Raw genomic sequence first — 20,040 nt, 5'->3', positions numbered from 1 at the left:
TGAAATGATTAGAATGTTTTTCATTATTAATTAGATTTATCCGATTTACAGGTAAGAAGCTTAATTTAATTAAAAATATTAGTGATTATATTTATTTGATGATAAAAGAAAAAAGTTGAAACTTACAATTAATTACTTTAATCTGTCTGAAGAAATTTTCATCGAGAAATATTTGAATCCAATTCAAAAATGCATCGTCAATCGATTTTTATTGAGTTGAAAATTGACAGCTTCTGTAAATTGAATCAAATTAATTTCTCAGCATTCGTGCATATTGAATGGATCGTTTGCACTCAATGAAGTCATCCAAGCATGTTTGCACCCGCAATTCTTGATTTTGGACCAAGATTTTCAAGAATTGAACCCGTGATTTTCTTTAAACTCGATATTGTCACCTTGAAGCTTGCTAAGTTTGTTTGTCGCGAACTTTTGTATGATCAAGTTCGTCATCGCTCAAATCCGCTTCAATCTTACATGAGTAATTAGACCTTCAGGGAGACCAAGCCCATTATTATGCTGGCCCTTAAATGGGCCTCAGTACTTGCATCATTTCTCCTCTACTCAACAAGATTCATCCTCGAATATATGCAATGTCAATGAGAGATAAATCAAAGGCATTAAAAGAAGCAATACAACCATACTTACCAGGCAAATCAATTTTGTAAGCATTACCGTTGATCTACTCAAGGACTTGAAAAGACACATCACTTCTGAGATTTAATTTAATTTTACGTTTTTCGAGAACACGTTCTTTTTGCATATAGACCTAAAAACTTGTTTCCTCTTGTGGTTTGCTTTTTTAACATTGGTGGTATTGATTTTCTCTCTGTGTTGTCTTACCTTTCATGAATTTGTTTAACAAGTTTCCCTTTACATTCACCATCAAAGATTTAAAAATTAATGTGTTAAATCCTTGAACACTTTCGAAGGAGGATAAATTGATGGAACACTAGTGACATGCTTACCTACCAGGGTTGTTTGGAGAACCATTGATGTCGTACATTGTGAATGGTGCCCAAAAATATGTTGCGATTTATGACTTGTGACTAAACAAAAGAATGATGAATTAACATTCACAAAGTTTATCATCAAATAAATTTAAAAGGGATAAAAACATATAACCACAAAGACAATAATCTCATGTAAAAAAACCCTCCAAAATCTATTCTGAAGAGACCTCATTTACTATTGTTGTTGTTTCCACCACTAACTATACATATCATTTCAATGGGAAAGGAATAAGTTCTCTTTCATTGAACAATTATAGTTGATTAGTTTATTTAAAGATGTAAATATGATACCTTAAAAAGTTGATACATTGTTGGTGTTGTTGGCCTCCTTGTGATCACCTATATTTGTATAAAGTTTAAAATCATTTAAGGGAGACTTTTTTGGAGTGACACATTGGGTTCCCAACGATATAGTTCTTCATCTATTGCAATATGAAGTTTCTTCATGTGTGGATTATTTTTTAGGTCACGTGTAAATTCATGTATGATGAAATCAATCAATAACACTATAATATCAACACATTTCTTATTTAGCTTTATCAACTTAGATAAGAAATAATGTCATTATTATTGTTTAGTTCATAAGCATGTAGCATGCTTACATTAGCAAGATCAAGCATGGTGAATTCTTTCGATTTGGAAAATGAATTTCTAGACCCATAAGAAGTTGTTGACAATAGAGAAAGTGGAAATGGATAAGTGAAAAAAAAGAATAGATATTGTTAATGGTCATATCAGCTTGCGATTACAATGTTAATGATAGCTAACGGGTCAATGACCATAATGTAATAATTCGATAATGTTAGTGATCATATAATATTTTTTTAAAAAAAATTGATGACCAGAGCTCAATTTCAATCATACATAAATGGTTTAACTTGAAATTTACCCAAGAACTCAAAGCGACACTTCGTCAGTATAAAAAAATTAAAATTTGAACATATTAAAGATTTTATATTTAAAAAAATTACAACGAACAAAAAAATTAGAAGAAAAAAAAAAAGGGATATGAATCGACTGATCCGATTGATTTGAACTGAAAAGCGGCAATTCGAACCGTTCAATGCCCGTTCTTTAATCGCCGTTTTTGCTTCCTCATTTTCTTCACAAATAAAAACAAACCCAAAAAGAGACCAAAAAGAAAACCTAAAGTAAAACAAACATGGCGGAGGTGCCGCCGTCAGACGGCCAGGTAAACGCCGGCGGAGGGACCGACCCGTTGGTTTCATCTGAGACTATTGGATCGAAACGCTAGAGACGACCCAGCGTTCGTTTAGGCGACATCGGCGGCGACCAAGCTTATGATTCTCATGTCCGAAGACAGTCGTCTTCCGCCGCCGCATCCGTCGCCAAGCAATGGAAACATCAATCCCGCCACCATTCCGTAAATCCCTCAGTAGCCGCCGCGAGTTCTAAATTATCCAAGACTCGCGCTTTAACCAATCTCAACACTGACTTCAACGCCAAGAGCCAAACCCTCGATGACGTAAGAGAAGTGAACAACGATACCAACAATTTAGATGGCGTGGCCGTTTCTAGCTGGAGAGTCAAAGATTCTAAGAAACGAGGCTCCGCCGCGAAACGGGTCCGCTCTAATTGGGTTTCCAACAGTAATGTGGATGCGGAGGAGAAATACAGTGGCGGTGAAGACAACGATGATTTCGACATGGAGAACTCCGAAAGCCCCTTGAAAGAACATAGTCATATTCATTCTTTGGACAATTTGGGTATCGATGGCAAAGAAAGGCAAGTTCTTTATCATGAAAATAATCGAAGAAGGCCATTTCGAACTAGGGTTTCTGATAGAACTGAGTTTTCTGGGCCATCAGATACTAACTTAAGGCGGTGTGAGGAAGATAGCGTTAGAACCTGGTTGGATACTTTGGGTCTAGGACGATACGCCCCTATTTTCGAGATCCATGAGGTAGATGATGAGATTCTGCCATTGTTGACACTGGAAGATTTGAAGGATATGGGAATAACTGCAGTTGGCTCAAGAAGAAAACTCTTTTGTGCAATCCAAAAGCTCGGTAAAGGCTTTTCCTAACATTTTCTTTTTTTCATCATTGTTATAAGATTTTTGAAACCAGAATTTTATCTTCGTTTTTGATGTAGTGAAGGTAGGAGAATTTTGAGTCTGGTGCAAAATTTTTTTTTTTGCTGTGCAATTCGCTCATGGTGAACTAAAACAATTATTGAAAACTTTTAATGGAAAACATTGAGAGATTATTAGCTTTTCTTGTTCTTTTGGTTAAAGGAAAGTGCTTTCACAAAATAAGGCGATTTCTAATCATATTCTTATGGTTTTCTTAGTTCTTCTTGATTATGAAATGGAATGTATCTTTGCATTTACACTATTTTACCCGAACTGTTTTACTATCTTTCAAATATATGGGAAAACTTTAAAAGAAACGAGCACATACACATGTTGGATGCATACCTGTATCCTACACTCGTGATGTAGCAATCACTTAACATGTGTTTCTTTGCTCTGCTTGTTGAGGATTCTGTATTTAATAAGTTGTTCCCTCTTGAAACTGTTTGTTTTGAATTTATCGTAAGATACTTGCACTCTATCTGTACATACTGTCATCCTTGTGCATATGCACATTAACCTAATCATATAGAACTTCCTCTTAACATGCTAATTGTGTTTTTAGGATCAATATCAATGTCTGAATTTCTGTTTCTTTGCCTTCGTTTTGTTCCGTGTATAAATCTTTAGTTGGAAACCTCATGCATACATTCCCATAGTTGGAGCATTTCTGTATCTTGTGTTGATAACATGCTTAATACATCTTGCCTAAAATTCTACATATATGTATATATATGGCATGAATGCACATAAACAGAAGTGCTTAAAAGAGAAAGCAGAGTTCGAACCTGAAACTCTATATTTCCTATGCTGAATAAGGTAAACTTGCTCATATCTTTTGTTTTATGGTTCATAATTGTAACACATTGTGGAACATTCTAAGGAAATGGCATGGAAGAGATGTAGGTCATGCATGAAAGATAAGAGCCAGTGAGGATAGCCAAAGGAGACTGCCTAAAAAGCCCCATTAAAATGGATACTTCAAACAAAACCCTGTTTGGGGGTTTTAGGCAAGTCATCCTTGGCTACCTTACAAGGCTCTTTAATCTCCATACAAGACCTCGCTTCCTGGTTTTGCTGTTAATGAAAGCATTGAGAAAGCCTCTATTTATAGCCACTGAAAACTGGAGGATTCCAAGGCCTCTGTAGACTGTAAATTAGCTAATTCATGGTCGTAAATATTTGTATTTCTCGACACATAGCCAACGTTTAATCAACGTGGACATTGTCAGAATATATTCCCAGTGAACTTGTGTGATGAACGTTGGTTTTGGCTTATATTTGTTGTTTTCACCACTGTCTACCATGATTGAAAATCACCCTTGATTTTAAGGTCAAACATATATATAATTAAAATAAAAGAATTGGATTGGGACATTTTGAATGTTGGTGAGCCAACTTGCAGTGAATCAGTTCATTTGATCGACCTTCAAAGACTTCCAAAGGGTGAAAACGATGTTTAATGCAAGTTATTTGAATTTGATAAATTCAAATTATTTTTGAACTCGACCAGCTTGAGTTATCCATTAGCTAAATTTAAATATTGTAATAAACTCCGTGTGTGAGCTTGATGGATAGGGTCGTGTGCTAATCATGTTGCTGCTAAAGTTTTTACGAGTATTAAATTTGACTAGGACAAGAGTGTGTGTCTTTGAATAAAATAGTTTATTTTGTCTCAAGATTCATCCGTCCAATCATATTTGAAATATCACATTTGTAATTAAGACATTAAAGAAAACATAAAAAACAATTTTCTATTAATATTTGTATAATTTTATAATTGAATTTAATATAAATTTTATATTAATTAAATAATTACTTAACAAAAGAAGATTAACTTCTAACTCTGACCTGTTTCTTTCCTATTATTCATTATTTCCCAATTTATCCAGAGTTCACTAGGCGAGCAATAACAAGTCAAAAATCAACTATGCCTTTTTTTAATTTCAGGTTCAGTCCTTAGATATTTGATTTAATGTAATCTGAGTTTTAGTTCTTTAGTAATCAGTATTTTTATAATTGAATTAGTGATCAAATTAATCAAACCAGTAACTTATCAGTTGGATTAAAAATTTATTAACAAATAAAAAGAGCTTGATGCAACCAATAATGTAATTTAGTTTTAATCCCTCAAATACCATCTATATCCATTGTCTCAATCAATAAATATTTGGGGTAAATTGTTCCAATTTGACTTCAACGTCACATCATTTTCACAATTTAATTCGCAATGGTTTTCAAAGTCAAATACTACTTTGGCATAATTTTATTTAACAGATTTTCTTTTTTAATAATTCATATTCCAGGCTTCTCCAGTTCAAAAGTTTTCTTCCCCCACACTTGTCTAAATCCCTCACTTGCTTTCAACTTTTATGCTATTTGGGGTCTCATATGAAAGAATTGGTTGACATACAAATGTAAAGTCAACTATTCACCTCCATGATTAAATTGATTAAATCATTAATTTTTTTATTAAATTAATTAAATATCTGGATGTAATCTTTTTTTTTATTTTCTATTTTTATTAATTCTAAATAATTTATTCAAAAATTAACTTAATCCTTTTGTCCAAATTAATATATCAATTAATTTTTAATTTAATTAGGGCCCGTTCTGCTTAGCTTTTCGGATGAGTTTTTACAATAAAGATCATTTTTCCTTCAAAATCATTACCAAACAGACATCATTTGAGAAAATTTTCAACTTAAAATAAGTGATTTTTGACAGATGAAAAAGTTGAAAATATTTTTAACCTTACTTTTGTCTTCTCTCAAAAATGTTAGAATACCATATCTAATTAAATTTAATAAATAATTAATATTAATTACTTAAAAATATTTAAAATTAATACTATATAGTAAAATATTAACAATAAGTTGTAATAAATTATTTTTTATATTCTTCCTAAAATATCATAATATTAATTAATTTGAACAGTATTTAAATGCATATTTGTTACTTTATAATATCATGTCTAAAATAGACATTTTATTTCTCAAAAGCACTTTTTGACAACAATACTAAACACTTAAATTTTAAACCAAACTTTTCAAAAACATTTTTTTCACAACACTTTTTAAAAGTATTGCTAAACTAGCCATTAGTCGTGTCTAATTCCAACAACTTTGCTTTTTATGTAGTAAAAGAATGAAAAGAAAGAAAAAAAAACCCACGCTTTTTATTTTGTTAAAGGACAACTCTCTTACTCTTTGTAAATTAGATATGGATGGCTAAGTCTAATGCTTTACCATAAATGTTCATTTTTTTCCTTATAAAAAAAAATACAACTTAAACTCTAAATTTATTAAATGTTAAGTTTAATTAAGAATGACTTATTTAAGAGAAAATTACTTGTAAAAAATATGATTTGTATTTCATGTGTTTGTTTCATGGAAATCAGTTTAATCAAGAGAAAAAAATTTATTTATGAATAATTTTATTTTTATATAAAAATTAACTTAAATCAAGCATAATATTATTACATTAATAATTTTTTTATTTTAATTATTAAAATACTTTAAAATATTAATATATTAATATCGAATACTTTGATGTTTAATATTATTGAACATTCATAAGTAATTACTTATATTTTATAATATAATAAATTATTGTTATAGTTAATATGATTTATTATTTTAATTTGAAATATAATAATTTTAAATTTTAATTAATATTCTTAACTTATTGTTGATAATATTTTTATTATTATTTTAATATATAAATATGGGTATCTGTTTAAATTATGCTTAACTTTGTTTATCCCTTCCAAGTCTAATTTGTCATTATTTACTCTCATATATGTAATATATATAAAATTTAAATTAAGTTTTAATTAACCATTGTTTAATATTAAGTTTAAATATGATATATTTGGCCAAAAAAGTTTATATATGGTATTAATTATTATAAAATATCATTTTATTATAAAATAAATTTCGATTGTCAAAAGGAAATGTTACTATAATATTTTGTAACAAATATTTATAATGCATTCGTTTCACTAATTACAACTTTTATAAACCGATTTTAGGAAAATTTTTCAAACAACGGAAAATATTTTAAGTAGAACCATCAAAATACAAAAAAAAAATCAACTTTTTCAAAAAATTAATCCAATTCTTAGAAATCATTTTTTGAAAGTTGTTTTTAATAAAACAAACGTAACTAGAGTAGTTGTATGATTTACGCCTTAATTGAAACAACTAAGAATTAATATTTTCAGCAATTTAAATCTTTAAATATGTTTAATAATCTATAATATATAAAAATCATATGATAAAATCTTTTTCTATGAAACAAATGCATAAAATGATAAGTAGATAAAAAAAAATTTAACCATCACTTAATTTATTTTATTTGTTTAGGTTTAAAATGTTATTTTGTTTAAAATAATGTGAAATGTTTTCAAAATAAAAAATAAAAAAAAGAATTAAAATTTTATATTTACCAAACCGTCTATTATATTTTAAACATTTTATAACTTAAATTTAATATCCTTAATTTCCAACACTTGAAATTTTATTTTTATTAAACACCCCCTCAATTAGAATAAATTGTCAAACCACTTTTTTTTTTATTTGTTTAATTTGTAAGGTAAGTAAGTTATGATATATGATTTGCTGCATATTTCTATTTAGGCAAAAGTAATATGAAGGTGTTGTAGGATATTTAGATTACATTTTGTCTCTTTTGTTAAAAAAAATAAGTAAATTAATTCCTATGCGTTAGATCAAATAATAAATTAGTCTTTTTTGTTAAAAGCTTTATTTATTTTTATTGTTAAAAATTGCCTCGTATATGTCGGCATGAGGTATACATGGCAAATGGCACATTACATGTTATTGTTTGGTTATTCTGTCAGCCATGTTAGTTTTTAATAGTAAAAATGAATGAAATTTTTAACATAAAAGACCAGTTTACTCTTTGATCTAATATATAATGATTAATTTATTTATTTTTTTAGCAATAGTGGTAAAATTCAATCTAATACCTAGTATAGGAGCCTTTATACACATATATGAAAAAAAACACACTTAAACGTACTCAAACCCAGATCCTCTTAATTATTATAATAATAACTATATTAATTGAATTAAGGATGCTATAAGGTAATGTAATTTTGAGATGAAGAATTTGTGGGTCTGACTCCAAGCTCAAGCTTATTTATTACACATTCTTAAAATTTGATGATATAAATCATATTTCCAATTCAATCTCTTTTGCTTACTTGTCCAACCTTTTTTTATTTTTCGGACACAACATTGTTAGCAGTATTGGACACATAGACGTGGTCACCTACAGACATTACTTGTTCCAAGGGCCGCAGGTTTGCGACCAACCAGCATGGATGTTACCACCGCGGCCTAAATACCCAAATGCAGTCCCCGCCGCAATACCGGATAGCATCAGCGACATCAGAAACTGCAGTAATCCGAATATCAATATCAAACAAACATTTGAGGTTAACAAAAATCGTATTTCAATCTCATGGATTTGTTTAAAACCAACATTATACCATATCGTGAAGGAACAACAAGTGATTAGTAGGATTCAAGCCATGGCGGCCAAAGAAGAACACGAACAACAAGAAAAGCAAAGTGAAACCGCAAGTGAAGGCATTTGCAAACGCCAGGAACCTGAAAAACCAGGTGATTTTACCATTAGCAGTTGAGCAGTTCCGAGAAATTTTGAGGGCAATATATTGTAATAATCCCGGGTTTCTCATTTCTTACTTGAAAGCCGAAGAATAGGTACCGGTTTCTTTGGAAGTGACGGTCGTTCATGTGGCGGCAAATGCGGTGGCGATCGCAACCATCCGCCAGCAAATTTGTGCAAAGAGGAAAAGATGGTGGGTATTGTGATGTGAGTTTTTCAAATTAAATGAAATGTTAGAATTAAATTAAAAAATTAAACATGTTAAATTAAAATTTTATTACAAAATAATTAAATTATTATTTAGATCTCAAAATTATTGTTTAAAAAATAAAATTTTAAAAATTTTAATTTTTTTTATATATTCTTTATTTTTAAATTTTATTTTTAAAATTTAAAATTTTTAAATTATAAAAGATAAAATTTTAGATTTTTTATAAATATTTTGAATTTTTTTTCATAATTTTTGTTGAGAGAGATCAATTTACTCATTTTTCAAAATTGATAAGGACTAAGAGGATATTTACACAAATATGTTATTCAACTTGTAAAATTCAACTTGATTCGAACTCGAAACTCAAATTATTTATTCGAATTGATTCGAATAACTTGAAGAACTCAACTTAATTAATTTAAAATTCGATTTTTTCAAGTCAAATCAAATTTTACTCGGTACTACTTTTCATTGCGACTTAAAAAGACTTAAAAATATAGGGAAAAAATTAGAGATGAATGATACAGAGGAAACTTATGCATTTGTTAAGGTTAAGCTTCAAGATAAAAAAAAAATAATGGCGTCTCAACTTTCAATCTAGAACAAAATTGCTTGGCTTATTTCTTCAAAATTGGATCGTGAGTGGAACTACTTTAATAATTATCTATAAATTAAAATAATCATTCTATAAAATTTGAGATTTAATCTCTATAATTATAAAGTTAAATATGTAAACTATTTTAATTTAAAAATTATAATTCAATCATTGAAATTGTAAATATTTTGTGTCATAATTTTTCAATTTGTCATATTGGTTAAGTTATCCTTATGTGATGTGTTAGAATGAATTTTAATAGAAGCTACCAATAATAATAATAATAATAATGATTGAACTGAAATTTTTAAATTAAAATAAAAGTAAAATGATTAAATTTTAAACTTTTAAAATAAGAGAAGAGTTGATCTCAAAGTCGAACAAAATTCCAAACACTAACTCAGCTTGAAATTTGAGGTCGAATCTGACTTGAGCTAGATGGAATTTATATATTTAGAAAATGTCTAGTTTTATTTGAGATAAATTAATTTGACCTCAATCGATAAAATTATTTATCAAATATAAAATAAACTTGAGTCTCAAAATTAATTTTAAATTTAATTACATTGTTGGAGTTGAAATGAAAATTTTCAATATTAATTTAAAATAAAAATGAATTAAAAAATACTTTTTTTATTAAGCTAGCAAGTTACTTAGAATTCAATTTATTTGCTCAAGATAGAGTTTAGCTGAATAAGGAATGAACACCAAATTCAACTCAAAGGAGTGAACCCAAGAGGTAGGCATAGACTTTGAACACCCAAAATGGAAAAATTACTTTTTAAGTTTATTAGATAATTATAAAATTATAAATTAACATAATGAAAATTATTCAACTTGAGTCATTAAATAACAAAAATATTATGTGCGAAGAGATAAAGTTAGTAATATTATCTGAAATAAAATTTTAAAAGATGAAAGTTAAAAATAATGGTTTAACAAAAAGATTAATTATCAAGTGGTCTTGATTACAGGTGGGTTAGGACGGACATTTAGCGTAAAAAAAATGGTAACAATAAAATTAAATATTATAATGATATTAAAACATAAAATAAAATAAATTAAACACATTATACTACATATAAATGTTCATCTAAACCACACTTAACTTTAAAACTTATCTCTTAAAACTTATTTTAGATAGATGAAAGTTTATTTCTGGATGCTTTGTGTCCCATCCTCCCATCAATTAAAAGCATTCACTTCACTCTTTTTCTACGTCATTAGATAAAACTTTCCAGTAACTACGATAACATGAAAAAAGGAAAAAAGAAGTAAAGTGTGTAGCTTTAACTTTTAACTTTTAACTGATAAGAACAGTAAAAACAGTTGATGAAATAACTTTTACGAAGGAAATGACTTTGACTTTATAAAGAAAAGTTAGCCAGTTTTTCCTGAAGCTATCCTTTCCCCCATATGATAAAACTGTGATTTATCGATACTCACGAAGAAGGAAAATAAGCAGTAAAAAAAGGCTAAATTTTATTACTTTCGTTTTTGCTACGAAAGAGTGAACAAAGTTTACAAAGACACGCATTGCATCGTCATCATGACCCAAATTCAAATAACTTTTAAACCATGATTTGTCGGGACTTGCCGGCGGAGATGACTGTAAGCACCACTAAACAAATCACTGACAGATACGACAGCACCATAGAAGTGGTCACCTTGTCGCAGTATTTCTTCAAACGGTCGCAGATTTCCGACCAACCAGCATGACTGTTACCATAACGGCCAACAAATCCTATTGCAGTCCCCGCCGCCACGCCGGAAAGAATCAGCGACATCATAAACTGCAATGCCCAACCAAACACAGTATTATTTATCAAATAAAAGCTGTTGGTTTTCTATACACGTACATGAAACCCGACATTACCAAATCGTGTAGGAATAGGAAGAAGAAGTTCGAAGGTGTAAAGCGGCCATGGCGGAAGATTAAGAGCACGAACATCAAGGAAAGCGAAGTGAAACCACATGCGATGGCATTTGCAAACGCGAAGAACCTGAAAAAAAGAGAGGATTTACTGATTTAGCACATGAAAAATTTGGGTTTTGTGTTATAATCACGATGAGTTCATCTTACTTGAAGGCAGAGGAATAGGTATATCGAGCATCGAATTGCAAGCCGAAAACCACAACAGTTTCCTTGGCGTTGACAATCGTCCATGTGGCAGCAAATGCAGTCGAAATGGCCACGATTCTCAAACAAATTTGTGCACAAAGGACAAGTTTGTGTGTTTTATGAGGTGGGTTTTGTGGGAGCTTGGCTTCCATGCTTTCCATTGAAAGGGAAATGAAGCTCTTCAAAAAAGAAGAAAAGAAAAACAGGGGAATGAATTCGCAGAGAATAAAATAGAGCAAGGGCGTTGATATAGAAAAAGGAAACACAAAGTTAACAAGGGTATTTATAGATGAAAGAAAAGAAAAAGTGAAGAATCTTTTAGTGCGTTAAAAAAGTTCACCAAACAACAAAAATGGTGGTATTTCAGCTTTTAATCTAAAGATTAATACTACAAATGTGGTTTTTGTTCTGAAACAAATGAGGTAATTTTTTTTAAATATTAGGTAAAGTGATGGATATGCAATTAATATAGACACACTAGTTGTTTTGACTCTTCACAGATTTTCATGGAAAAAGGCTAAAGTTTTCTGGCGGTGAATAGACTACGTTACCAAGTATTTGCTACTTATATAGTAAAGAAGAAGAAGATTTTATGCAAACTTATTCAAATTATTTGTGGAGCGTGACTCATTTCCGACGAAATAGGGTCAATATCGTCACGAGAAAAGCTTAGGAATTTCAATAACTGGATATTTTAATTAGATTAGCCTACGAATTTCAGCCTATAAATAATAAGGTGTTTATTAATTGAGAGAGATTAATTCAACAACACAATTAAGAGAGGGTTTTTTGAAAACTTCGAGAAAACTTTACGTTTTGGGTTCGGGTTTATTTTGTTTCTCCATCTTGTACTCCTCTTTGATTATTTATTGTTTTAGTGAAGTTTTTTTTCCGTAATTTTTTATCTTCTTCAACGAAGTTTTTTCACGTAAATATCTATGTTCAATTTTCTATATTCATTTTTGTTCGTTACTTAATTCGGATTTATCCCCAACATCATTAACCGTGGTTAATAAAAGAAAAAAAATCAAGTTTTAATTTTAAAAATTATATTATTGAGACCAACTCCAAAAGAATTAGTTTTCTTAATGGGTATAAATGCATTAAATAGATTTGGGGGTGCTTGAAATTTTAGATTAATTGATTTAACTATTACATTATTCAAACCAACATGAATTCATTCAAGTCTTGAATTATGGAGTATCTAGATTCGAGTTTTATCATATGTAATTGTTATATAATATGAGTCTCTAAATTTACCATCATATGCCTTAATCATATTAAGATTTTTCATCTATTTGTGATTTTTAGTCTCTTAGACCAATTTCATCTCAAATCTAATTTTGTAACATCTTTTGACATATGATATCAACTTAGTTAAAATTGATTAAGAGTATTTCACTTTTATAAAATAACAAATATTTATATAAAAATAATTTTATTTTATTTTATGTTTTATAATAAAATAATAAACTTGAAATACATGAAATTTAAATTTTTTAAATGATTATTTTAACCAAAATTATATATATTAAAATTTTTATATATAATTATTTTCACTCTATTTAAAGGATGTACCATAATCTAATAATAATAGAATGATTTTAGAAAGAAGTTAACATATTTGGAAGTTTGGCATAGTAGTTTAGTTCATTTCTATTTTGTTTTTATTCTGGAAATGAAAATAAAACAAAAGGAAGAATTGAAGGTTTGACTTATGCTTCCGTAACCCATAAATCCCAGTTGAGAACCAAACAAATTTCTTAAAACATGTGTGGACTTCATTCTCACCATTTTTCTCTGCTTATTATATTTTTGACTCATACTAATATAGAGGAAGGTAACCGCCCAGCAGCAATAACTCAATCTCCAATATATTTTGATGGTTTATTGTGTAAGTTTGTCATTTTTTCTTTTATATTTTAAAATTTTTTGAAAATTGTTATTGAACAATATTTATAAAAAAAAACACTTCAATATTTTATTAAATAGTATTAAAAATTATAAAATAAATTTCATTTTATTAAAATATCTAAAAACTTAAAATAAAAATTACTCTTCAAAAAATCCCACCTAACCAAATCGATATTAGTATATATGCTTGATAACCCATTATGATAAATTTATACACATTTTGGTGGCTTGCAAAGAGCCACATGCATTCCTCTGGATGGAAGATGATGGTTACCTAGCCATAACCGAAATCCTACTTGGTCTTTAATGTGCCATGTGAAGTGGTATTTGGGTAGCTAAGAGCTAATACGATTTTTAGGGTTTTTTTTTAATTTATTGTCAGTGCTTTTTAAATAGGTAAACGAGATTAAATCTCTGATCACATAGTTAAAAAATGAGATGTGTAACAAAAAAAAAACCATTAAATCATAGTGGAAGATGTTAAATAGGACCAACCTATTATCATGATCACAACTTTAATTTTCAGTCTTCATATATATGTATATATAAAAGCAATTAGCCCATGCATTAATAAGTGAGAATATATAATAAAGTGGTCAAACAATCAATTCCAATCCTTCTTCCTGCAAATGGAAAACAAAAGGCAAGTGGGTTAAATGTGGAAGGTGATAAAGATTACGTCTAAAGTGATATGTAATTTATGTTGATGAATATGCCTATCTAACCACATGGCCCTGAGACCTTCACACATGTAAAGACAACTATGCGAGGAAAGTGTTGATGTAAGGATAGTAACGCTAGCTTTCGGTATGAGGTATTGTTGGTTTTGGAGGAGGACATGTTGATAAGTAGCGAATGATCCTTGCTGGTTATAAGGTGAGATCTTCATTTTAGTGTTTTTAAGCTTACATTTGCTTTGGATCTTAGCCATTCATGATAGTGAGTATAATAAGTATAGTGTCATGACAACACTTGTACCCAAGAATCTGTTCATCCATAAACAAACAGAAACAAAGAGGGCGGCTTCACCCTTTTGGATTGCTGCATATAAATTTTATTCCACCATGATTGCAGCTTAGCTGAAGTTGTTTTTTTTTTTATATAATAATAAGTATCCTCGTCTATTTTACTGTCTTCATCTGTTTTGATATCTACTTTCACTTATTTCAACTATTTCATTTAACATTTACACAAAAATATAATAATCAACTATTTATTATAATATAAAACAAAATTTTCATCACAATTCTAGGTGAATTTTTTTTATAGTTAATAATTATAAATTAAATTATCACATTTTTAATTAAATAAATTTAAAGTTTTTATGTCTTCCATTCAAAAAATTTATTTATCTCGAATCCTGTGTTCACTGTCCCAATTATAGTTTAAGTTTGAATCGCGTTACTGTTAATATTTTGTCATTCTCTTATCATTTACAAAAAAAAATATTTATGTCAATAATTTTTTTAGATTTAAAATTCAATTCAAATTAAAACTCCATTTGAGAATAGCAAAAATCATTTAAAAAATAAAACTCTTTTGGCGGGAAAAAGAAACCATTGTTTGTTGGACTCTTCCCTTTATAGAGTTTTTTTTTTCTTTATAGTTCAATTTGGCAATCTTGTTTTTCTTCTTTAATTACTGGGTTTAGGGTTTGATCAAGAAGAAGAATTGAGAAGATGAAACACCTTGCTCGGATTCTAAAGGAGTTAGAAGAATGTAACACAGAACAAGACTCCTCGGGCATTACGCTCTCGCTGAAACCAGACAATCTCACTCGCTTGATTGGCAGCATCGCCGGTCCCCTCGGCACTCCTTATGAAGGAGGCTCCTTTCAGATCCATATCGCATTGCCTGGTTTATTCACAATTCTTAAATCTTATTGTCTACTTTGATGGGGTTTGTGTTGTGTGAAGTGATAAATTAATGGTCTTACATATGTAGTTGGCTGATAGATTAAGTTGAACTTAGCCTTGTTTAATTGGATTAGATCATTAATTGCTGATATTGGTGAATTCATGCTGTTTTGCAGGTGCATACCCATACGAACCTCCCCGAATGACGTTTATTACCAAAATTTGGTAGTAAAAAATTTGCATCATCTTATTTAGTCTGCATATTTCATTTTCATTTGTTGATTGCTTTGGATAGTTGAGTTGATTTTCTAGTAGTGTAGTACAATTGATGTGCCTGTGATTGATAATCCACTGAACTCTGTACTTGGGAATGGCCTAAGGAGAGATATATGTATGTTGTGGAATCCTAGTTTCAATTGGTACAAACTGCTTCGTTTATCAGATGCAAAACTTTGTCGAATTTGATACATAAGCTAGGTGCATAAACATGACCTTACAAACGATTAAGTTCTGGTTTTAATTAACTCTTGAAAACTTGCTTATGTTCTGTAACCTACCCAAGGCACCCGAATATCAGCAGTCAAAGTGGGGCGATGTGCCTGGATATATTGAAGGACCAGTGGAGCCCTGCAGTCCGTCTTAAAACGGCTCTTCTTTCGGTCCAAGCTTTGCTTTCTGCTCCTGAACTCCGTGATCCTCAAGATGCTCTAGTAGCACGACAGGTTCGGTTTGCTCAATGTGTTCTCCCATGTTCTGTAACAAAAATTTCCTTTGTTTTTACCAAGCCTTATTTATATATGCAGTATATTTGTTCTCAGGACAGCTTTAGTGACCCTTTTTTAATCCATTTTATCGCAGTATATTTGTGAGTATCAGACATTCATCGATACAGCTCGTTCCTGGACAGAAAATTTTGCCAGGGTGTCTTCTTTAGGGGTTGAGGAAAAGGTTAGTATTATTTATTCATCCGGCTACTCATAGACGCAAGTAAATACATTCCAACAAAGTATGCTTCGAGTTAGTTTCGGTAGCGGACTAATGTCGACAATCTTATTTATTTTTATCAGACGGGAACAGATGAAACGGTTTCGCCGATGATTTGGTGAGAAGTAGTCCAGCAGCCATTGGCGGTGATGAAGGCTAAGCTCTTGAAGGACTTTTGACCTGGTGATCTGTGGTGGAGCTGCCAACTTAGTAAATTCTCATCTACCAAGTGAATCTGAATACTATAGATTGCACAAAGGATTATATTTGAATAAAAGCTGTTAAGTATTGTCTGAGGTTATGAGACTTTGCTTATCAACTTTTGCTGGATAACATGGAGTTAAAGTTTGCTTTCTTGAATGATTACTTGCGTGCTAAGTCTCATGATCATTCAATTTCTTCAAAGTTGCATCTATGCTATTATTTTATATATTTTGTTTTTTTTCTTCATATTTTTATATAATCTACACTATTTGAACTGTATATTAAGTTGGTGTCATTGGTTAATTGGGTATCAATTCAATTGGGAAAAAACTAATTTACTCTTTCTATTAAATTATTACAAAAATTATTTTAATGGTGTTTTTATTTTTTTCATACTTTTATATAATCTTTAAATAAAAGAAATATGTAACACCCCTTACTTGCTAAGTTGTGGAATATACTCTCTAAGATCTCTATTTCATCATTCATGCTTGGTGTCTGGAAATTTTCAAGAATTTTGAGCATAATAGTACGGTTTTATGACAAAGGACTAAGTTGTAAGAAAATGAGAATTTCTCTCCTTTTATGATGATGGCGGTGGCATTGGAGCATGGAGAGTATGTTCATATTTCTTCTTACTTCCATACAAATATCTCATTTGATTTAATTAATTAAAATATTAATATATCTTATAATAAAATATTTGCAACACTCTAAACAACGCGATATCACATTCATTGCTAGAGCAACTGACAATATTTATTTCAATATAAATAAAAAAATCATAGATTTAGACCCATGATCAAGTCATGATTAATATATGTATATATCAGTATCTAAATAAAAAAAATCATAGATTTATTCGTTGCATTTCATGCGTCCTCTTTTCCAATTATCGGTTCACACAAAAAACATTATAACTTCATCTAAATATTCGCATAGCATCATCGACATAAAAAATATACATAGTACAAACTATTATCAACTGTCATATATGCCTATTTATATAACTTCTCGAAATATGAAATAATTCTCCATCTAAGCTTAATAACATAAAATCTTATCGAATTTGCTATTGTCTAAGAATAAATATTAAATTTTTGCTTGGAAGTGAGTAGTTAGGTATAGCCACACAGGCAGAGACACAGGCGTGTGACTTGGTCATGTGAAGCTAGTTTATTCATGAGTAATAAGTCAGTGTTGTACACGGGTAAAGGACCCGGGCGTGTCCAAGTCGTGTGAGTCACATGGGGAGGCAACACGGGTGTGTCATGGAGACACAGACGTGTCTCCTAGGCCCCACGGGCGTATGGTACTATTCATTAAAGGAAATTTTAAGAATTGTATGAAAAATTTTATAAGCTTTCGATTGAGTCCTGTTTGGTTCCAACATACATTATAAGTCTCGAGGGCCCAATAAGGGACAATAAGCTATATTTTATGAACTAAATTATATTTCTCTCTCTATTAATCGTAATCGAACTGTAATGACTGGTAATACTCTGTAATCCTGTTCCGGCTACGGGATAGGGTTAGCGGGTGCTACAAGTTTAATGTTTAATAAACATGAAAATGAGTTGGTTTGAATGCACATTACAAGGTCATCTATGCATATTAATGTACTTGATGAAAGTGAAAACCCTAGTTGAATGAAAAGGATGTCCGATGGATTTTCCTAAAAAGGAATTGACAGTAAAAAGGATCTAGCCCGGACGGGTGTTCCTAAAGTGATCTAGCCTCCCGAATAATATGTGTGCAATATAGATTTAGCCCGAACGGGTAATCCGATTAGGATCTGAATTTAGCCTGGACTGGTAATTCAAATCCGAGCTCATGAGAGTAATTGTCGTTGTAAGGGATTTAGCCTGGACTGGTAATCTTGCCGTAAGAGTGATGTTCGCAGGAGTGCGTACTTGAAATGATCACTTGTATGATTTGACGGGTAAATGGGATATCCATCGAGATTCCGAGAAATTCAACAGGATTAATATGAGAAATGAATAAAAAGGGTTTTTGCCATGACGAACTTATTTATGTTATAAGATACTATTATGATGATATGATTGTCACGATTGGACAAGTGGTGGTGCTAAGAGGTAGCATAGGTATGTCCTCGAAACCCACGAACATGTGTTGGACAGGGGAAGTGAAATGGACTTGTGGTAAGAATGCTAATAAATGAGTGATACATGTGAGAATAATTTTTATGGCAATCATATAATGATTATCATTTTGTTGCTTTAAAACTGTTTGACTAGCAGCAATATTCCGACTTTCAAAATCCACCACAAATTTTGAAAGTCAAATTAAATGCTAAATAAAATATAAAATTAAAGCTTATTGAGGCTAGTTTCAGATAAAGGAAACAACATAAGCAAAGGAATCTCATATTATGAGATATTTGAATTTTTGTGAGACAGTGTCAGAATGAGTTCGGAATCCCCTGTTTTGACTTGGGAAAATCACTAAAACTTGTACAAAAATAATTAGGGTAGTCTACAAAAATAGTCACTTTTGTGTGCCTTAGGTTACATTTTATTCACTTATGTTTGAAATATTACGTTTTAGTCACTTATGTTACTATTTTGTTACAAAGTGATCACTCTATCGTTAAGTTCCGTTATCTCTCTAACGGTAATCCTACGTGGCAGTCCAACTAGATTTTAGATGCCAATTTGGATTTTTAAATGGGATGAAAATAGATTTTTAATTAAAAAATTTAATTAATTAAAATTTTTAAACCTAAACATTAACTAAAAAAACTGCTCGTCTCCTCTTTTTAATTTTTCTTCAACCTCTTCTTTTTTTTCAATGCTTTTTTTTTCATTTAACTGAAAAAACTATTATTAAGATCAAAATAGTTGAAATCAAATTCATTGCTTCATAAAGATGGATTCAATGGAGGGTTCAGGTATGTCTTCTTTGCATTCCTCTATCTCTTTTATTCAATATAGAAAAATAAAAGATTGAATTTTTTATTGTTTAATGAAAACCCTAAATTAAAATTCTTGATACGAATATTAACTAAAAGAATTTCAGATCAGAAAAAAGGGATACCCACAAAGGGATTGTGAACAATCAAGCCGATTCAAATCAGAAAAAACAGGATTGAGAAACTAATTATTCAAGAATGTGAAGAATTGAAAAATACAATGATTAGGAACAAAAACGATTACCATCTTCTTATTTGTCGACAACCACTTCATTTTAAGTTTTAGAACATAAATTTGTTGGTGAAGAAAACATACCTAGACCTTTCATTGAATCCTCTTTTGTTTTTGTACTTGAATAAATTTTTTTGATGATAACGGAACTTAACGGAAGAGTGATCACTTCGTAACAAAATAATAACATAAGTGACTAAAATGTAACATTTCAAACATAAGTGGCT

The 20,040-nt window shown here is 30.2% G+C and overlaps 2 protein-coding genes and 1 pseudogene across 4 annotated transcripts; 2 read left to right on the top strand and 1 right to left on the bottom strand.

Moving 5' to 3' along the window:
• Positions 1 to 2,011: 2,011 nt before the first annotated feature.
• LOC107923522 (protein bicaudal C homolog 1-like) lies at positions 2,012 to 3,245 on the top strand (annotated as a pseudogene).
• A 7,608-nt stretch (positions 3,246 to 10,853) lies between these two features.
• On the bottom strand, positions 10,854 to 12,230 carry LOC107923157 (CASP-like protein 1F1). The gene is made up of 3 exons (XM_016853370.2): positions 11,653 to 12,230; positions 11,446 to 11,572; positions 10,854 to 11,362 (listed from the first exon to the last, which is right to left on the bottom strand). Exons 1-3 carry the CDS (start codon positions 11,850 to 11,852, stop codon positions 11,141 to 11,143), a joined length of 549 nt encoding a protein of 182 aa, XP_016708859.1. The 5' UTR covers positions 11,853 to 12,230; the 3' UTR covers positions 10,854 to 11,140.
• A 2,111-nt stretch (positions 12,231 to 14,341) lies between these two features.
• Positions 14,342 to 16,844, top strand: LOC107923158 (ubiquitin-conjugating enzyme E2 27). 3 transcript variants are annotated; one of them, XM_016853373.2, is made up of 6 exons: positions 14,342 to 14,481; positions 15,272 to 15,462; positions 15,638 to 15,686; positions 16,024 to 16,183; positions 16,320 to 16,409; positions 16,529 to 16,844. In XM_016853373.2, the coding sequence occupies exons 2-6, from the start codon at positions 15,285 to 15,287 to the stop codon at positions 16,565 to 16,567; spliced, it is 516 nt and encodes a 171-aa protein (XP_016708862.1). In that variant the 5' UTR covers positions 14,342 to 14,481; positions 15,272 to 15,284; the 3' UTR covers positions 16,568 to 16,844. The 3 variants fall into 3 exon arrangements, with proteins under 3 accessions (XP_016708862.1, XP_016708861.1, XP_016708860.1); XM_016853372.2 differs by having other exon boundaries at positions 14,361 to 14,481; positions 15,257 to 15,462; XM_016853371.2 differs by lacking the exon at positions 14,342 to 14,481 and having other exon boundaries at positions 15,116 to 15,462.
• The last annotated feature ends 3,196 nt before the right edge of the window (positions 16,845 to 20,040 follow it).

Source organism: Gossypium hirsutum, chromosome A11 (assembly GCF_007990345.1).
Source record: "Gossypium hirsutum isolate 1008001.06 chromosome A11, Gossypium_hirsutum_v2.1, whole genome shotgun sequence".
Classification (NCBI taxonomy): Eukaryota; Viridiplantae; Streptophyta; class Magnoliopsida; order Malvales; family Malvaceae; genus Gossypium; species Gossypium hirsutum.
This window is presented reverse-complemented; position numbering and strand designations above follow the sequence as displayed.

What these genes read in the sequence shown, in the direction of transcription:
- LOC107923158 (XM_016853373.2), top strand. Translation starts at nt 15,285, where the DNA reads ATGAAACACCTTGCTCGGATTCTAAAGGAGTTAGAAGAATGTAACACA. An exon ending in GATCCATATCGCATTGCCTG is followed by an intron (nt 15,463 to 15,637) that starts GTTTATTCACAA and finishes GCTGTTTTGCAG; the next exon opens with GTGCATACCCATACGAACCT. An exon ending in ATGCTCTAGTAGCACGACAG is followed by an intron (nt 16,184 to 16,319) that starts GTTCGGTTTGCT and finishes ATTTTATCGCAG; the next exon opens with TATATTTGTGAGTATCAGAC.
- LOC107923157 (XM_016853370.2), bottom strand. Translation starts at nt 11,852, where the DNA reads ATGGAAAGCATGGAAGCCAAGCTCCCACAAAACCCACCTCATAAAACA. An exon ending in ACCTATTCCTCTGCCTTCAA is followed by an intron (nt 11,573 to 11,652) that starts GTAAGATGAACT and finishes TCTTTTTTTCAG; the next exon opens with GTTCTTCGCGTTTGCAAATG. An exon ending in TCCTATTCCTACACGATTTG is followed by an intron (nt 11,363 to 11,445) that starts GTAATGTCGGGT and finishes TGGGCATTGCAG; the next exon opens with TTTATGATGTCGCTGATTCT.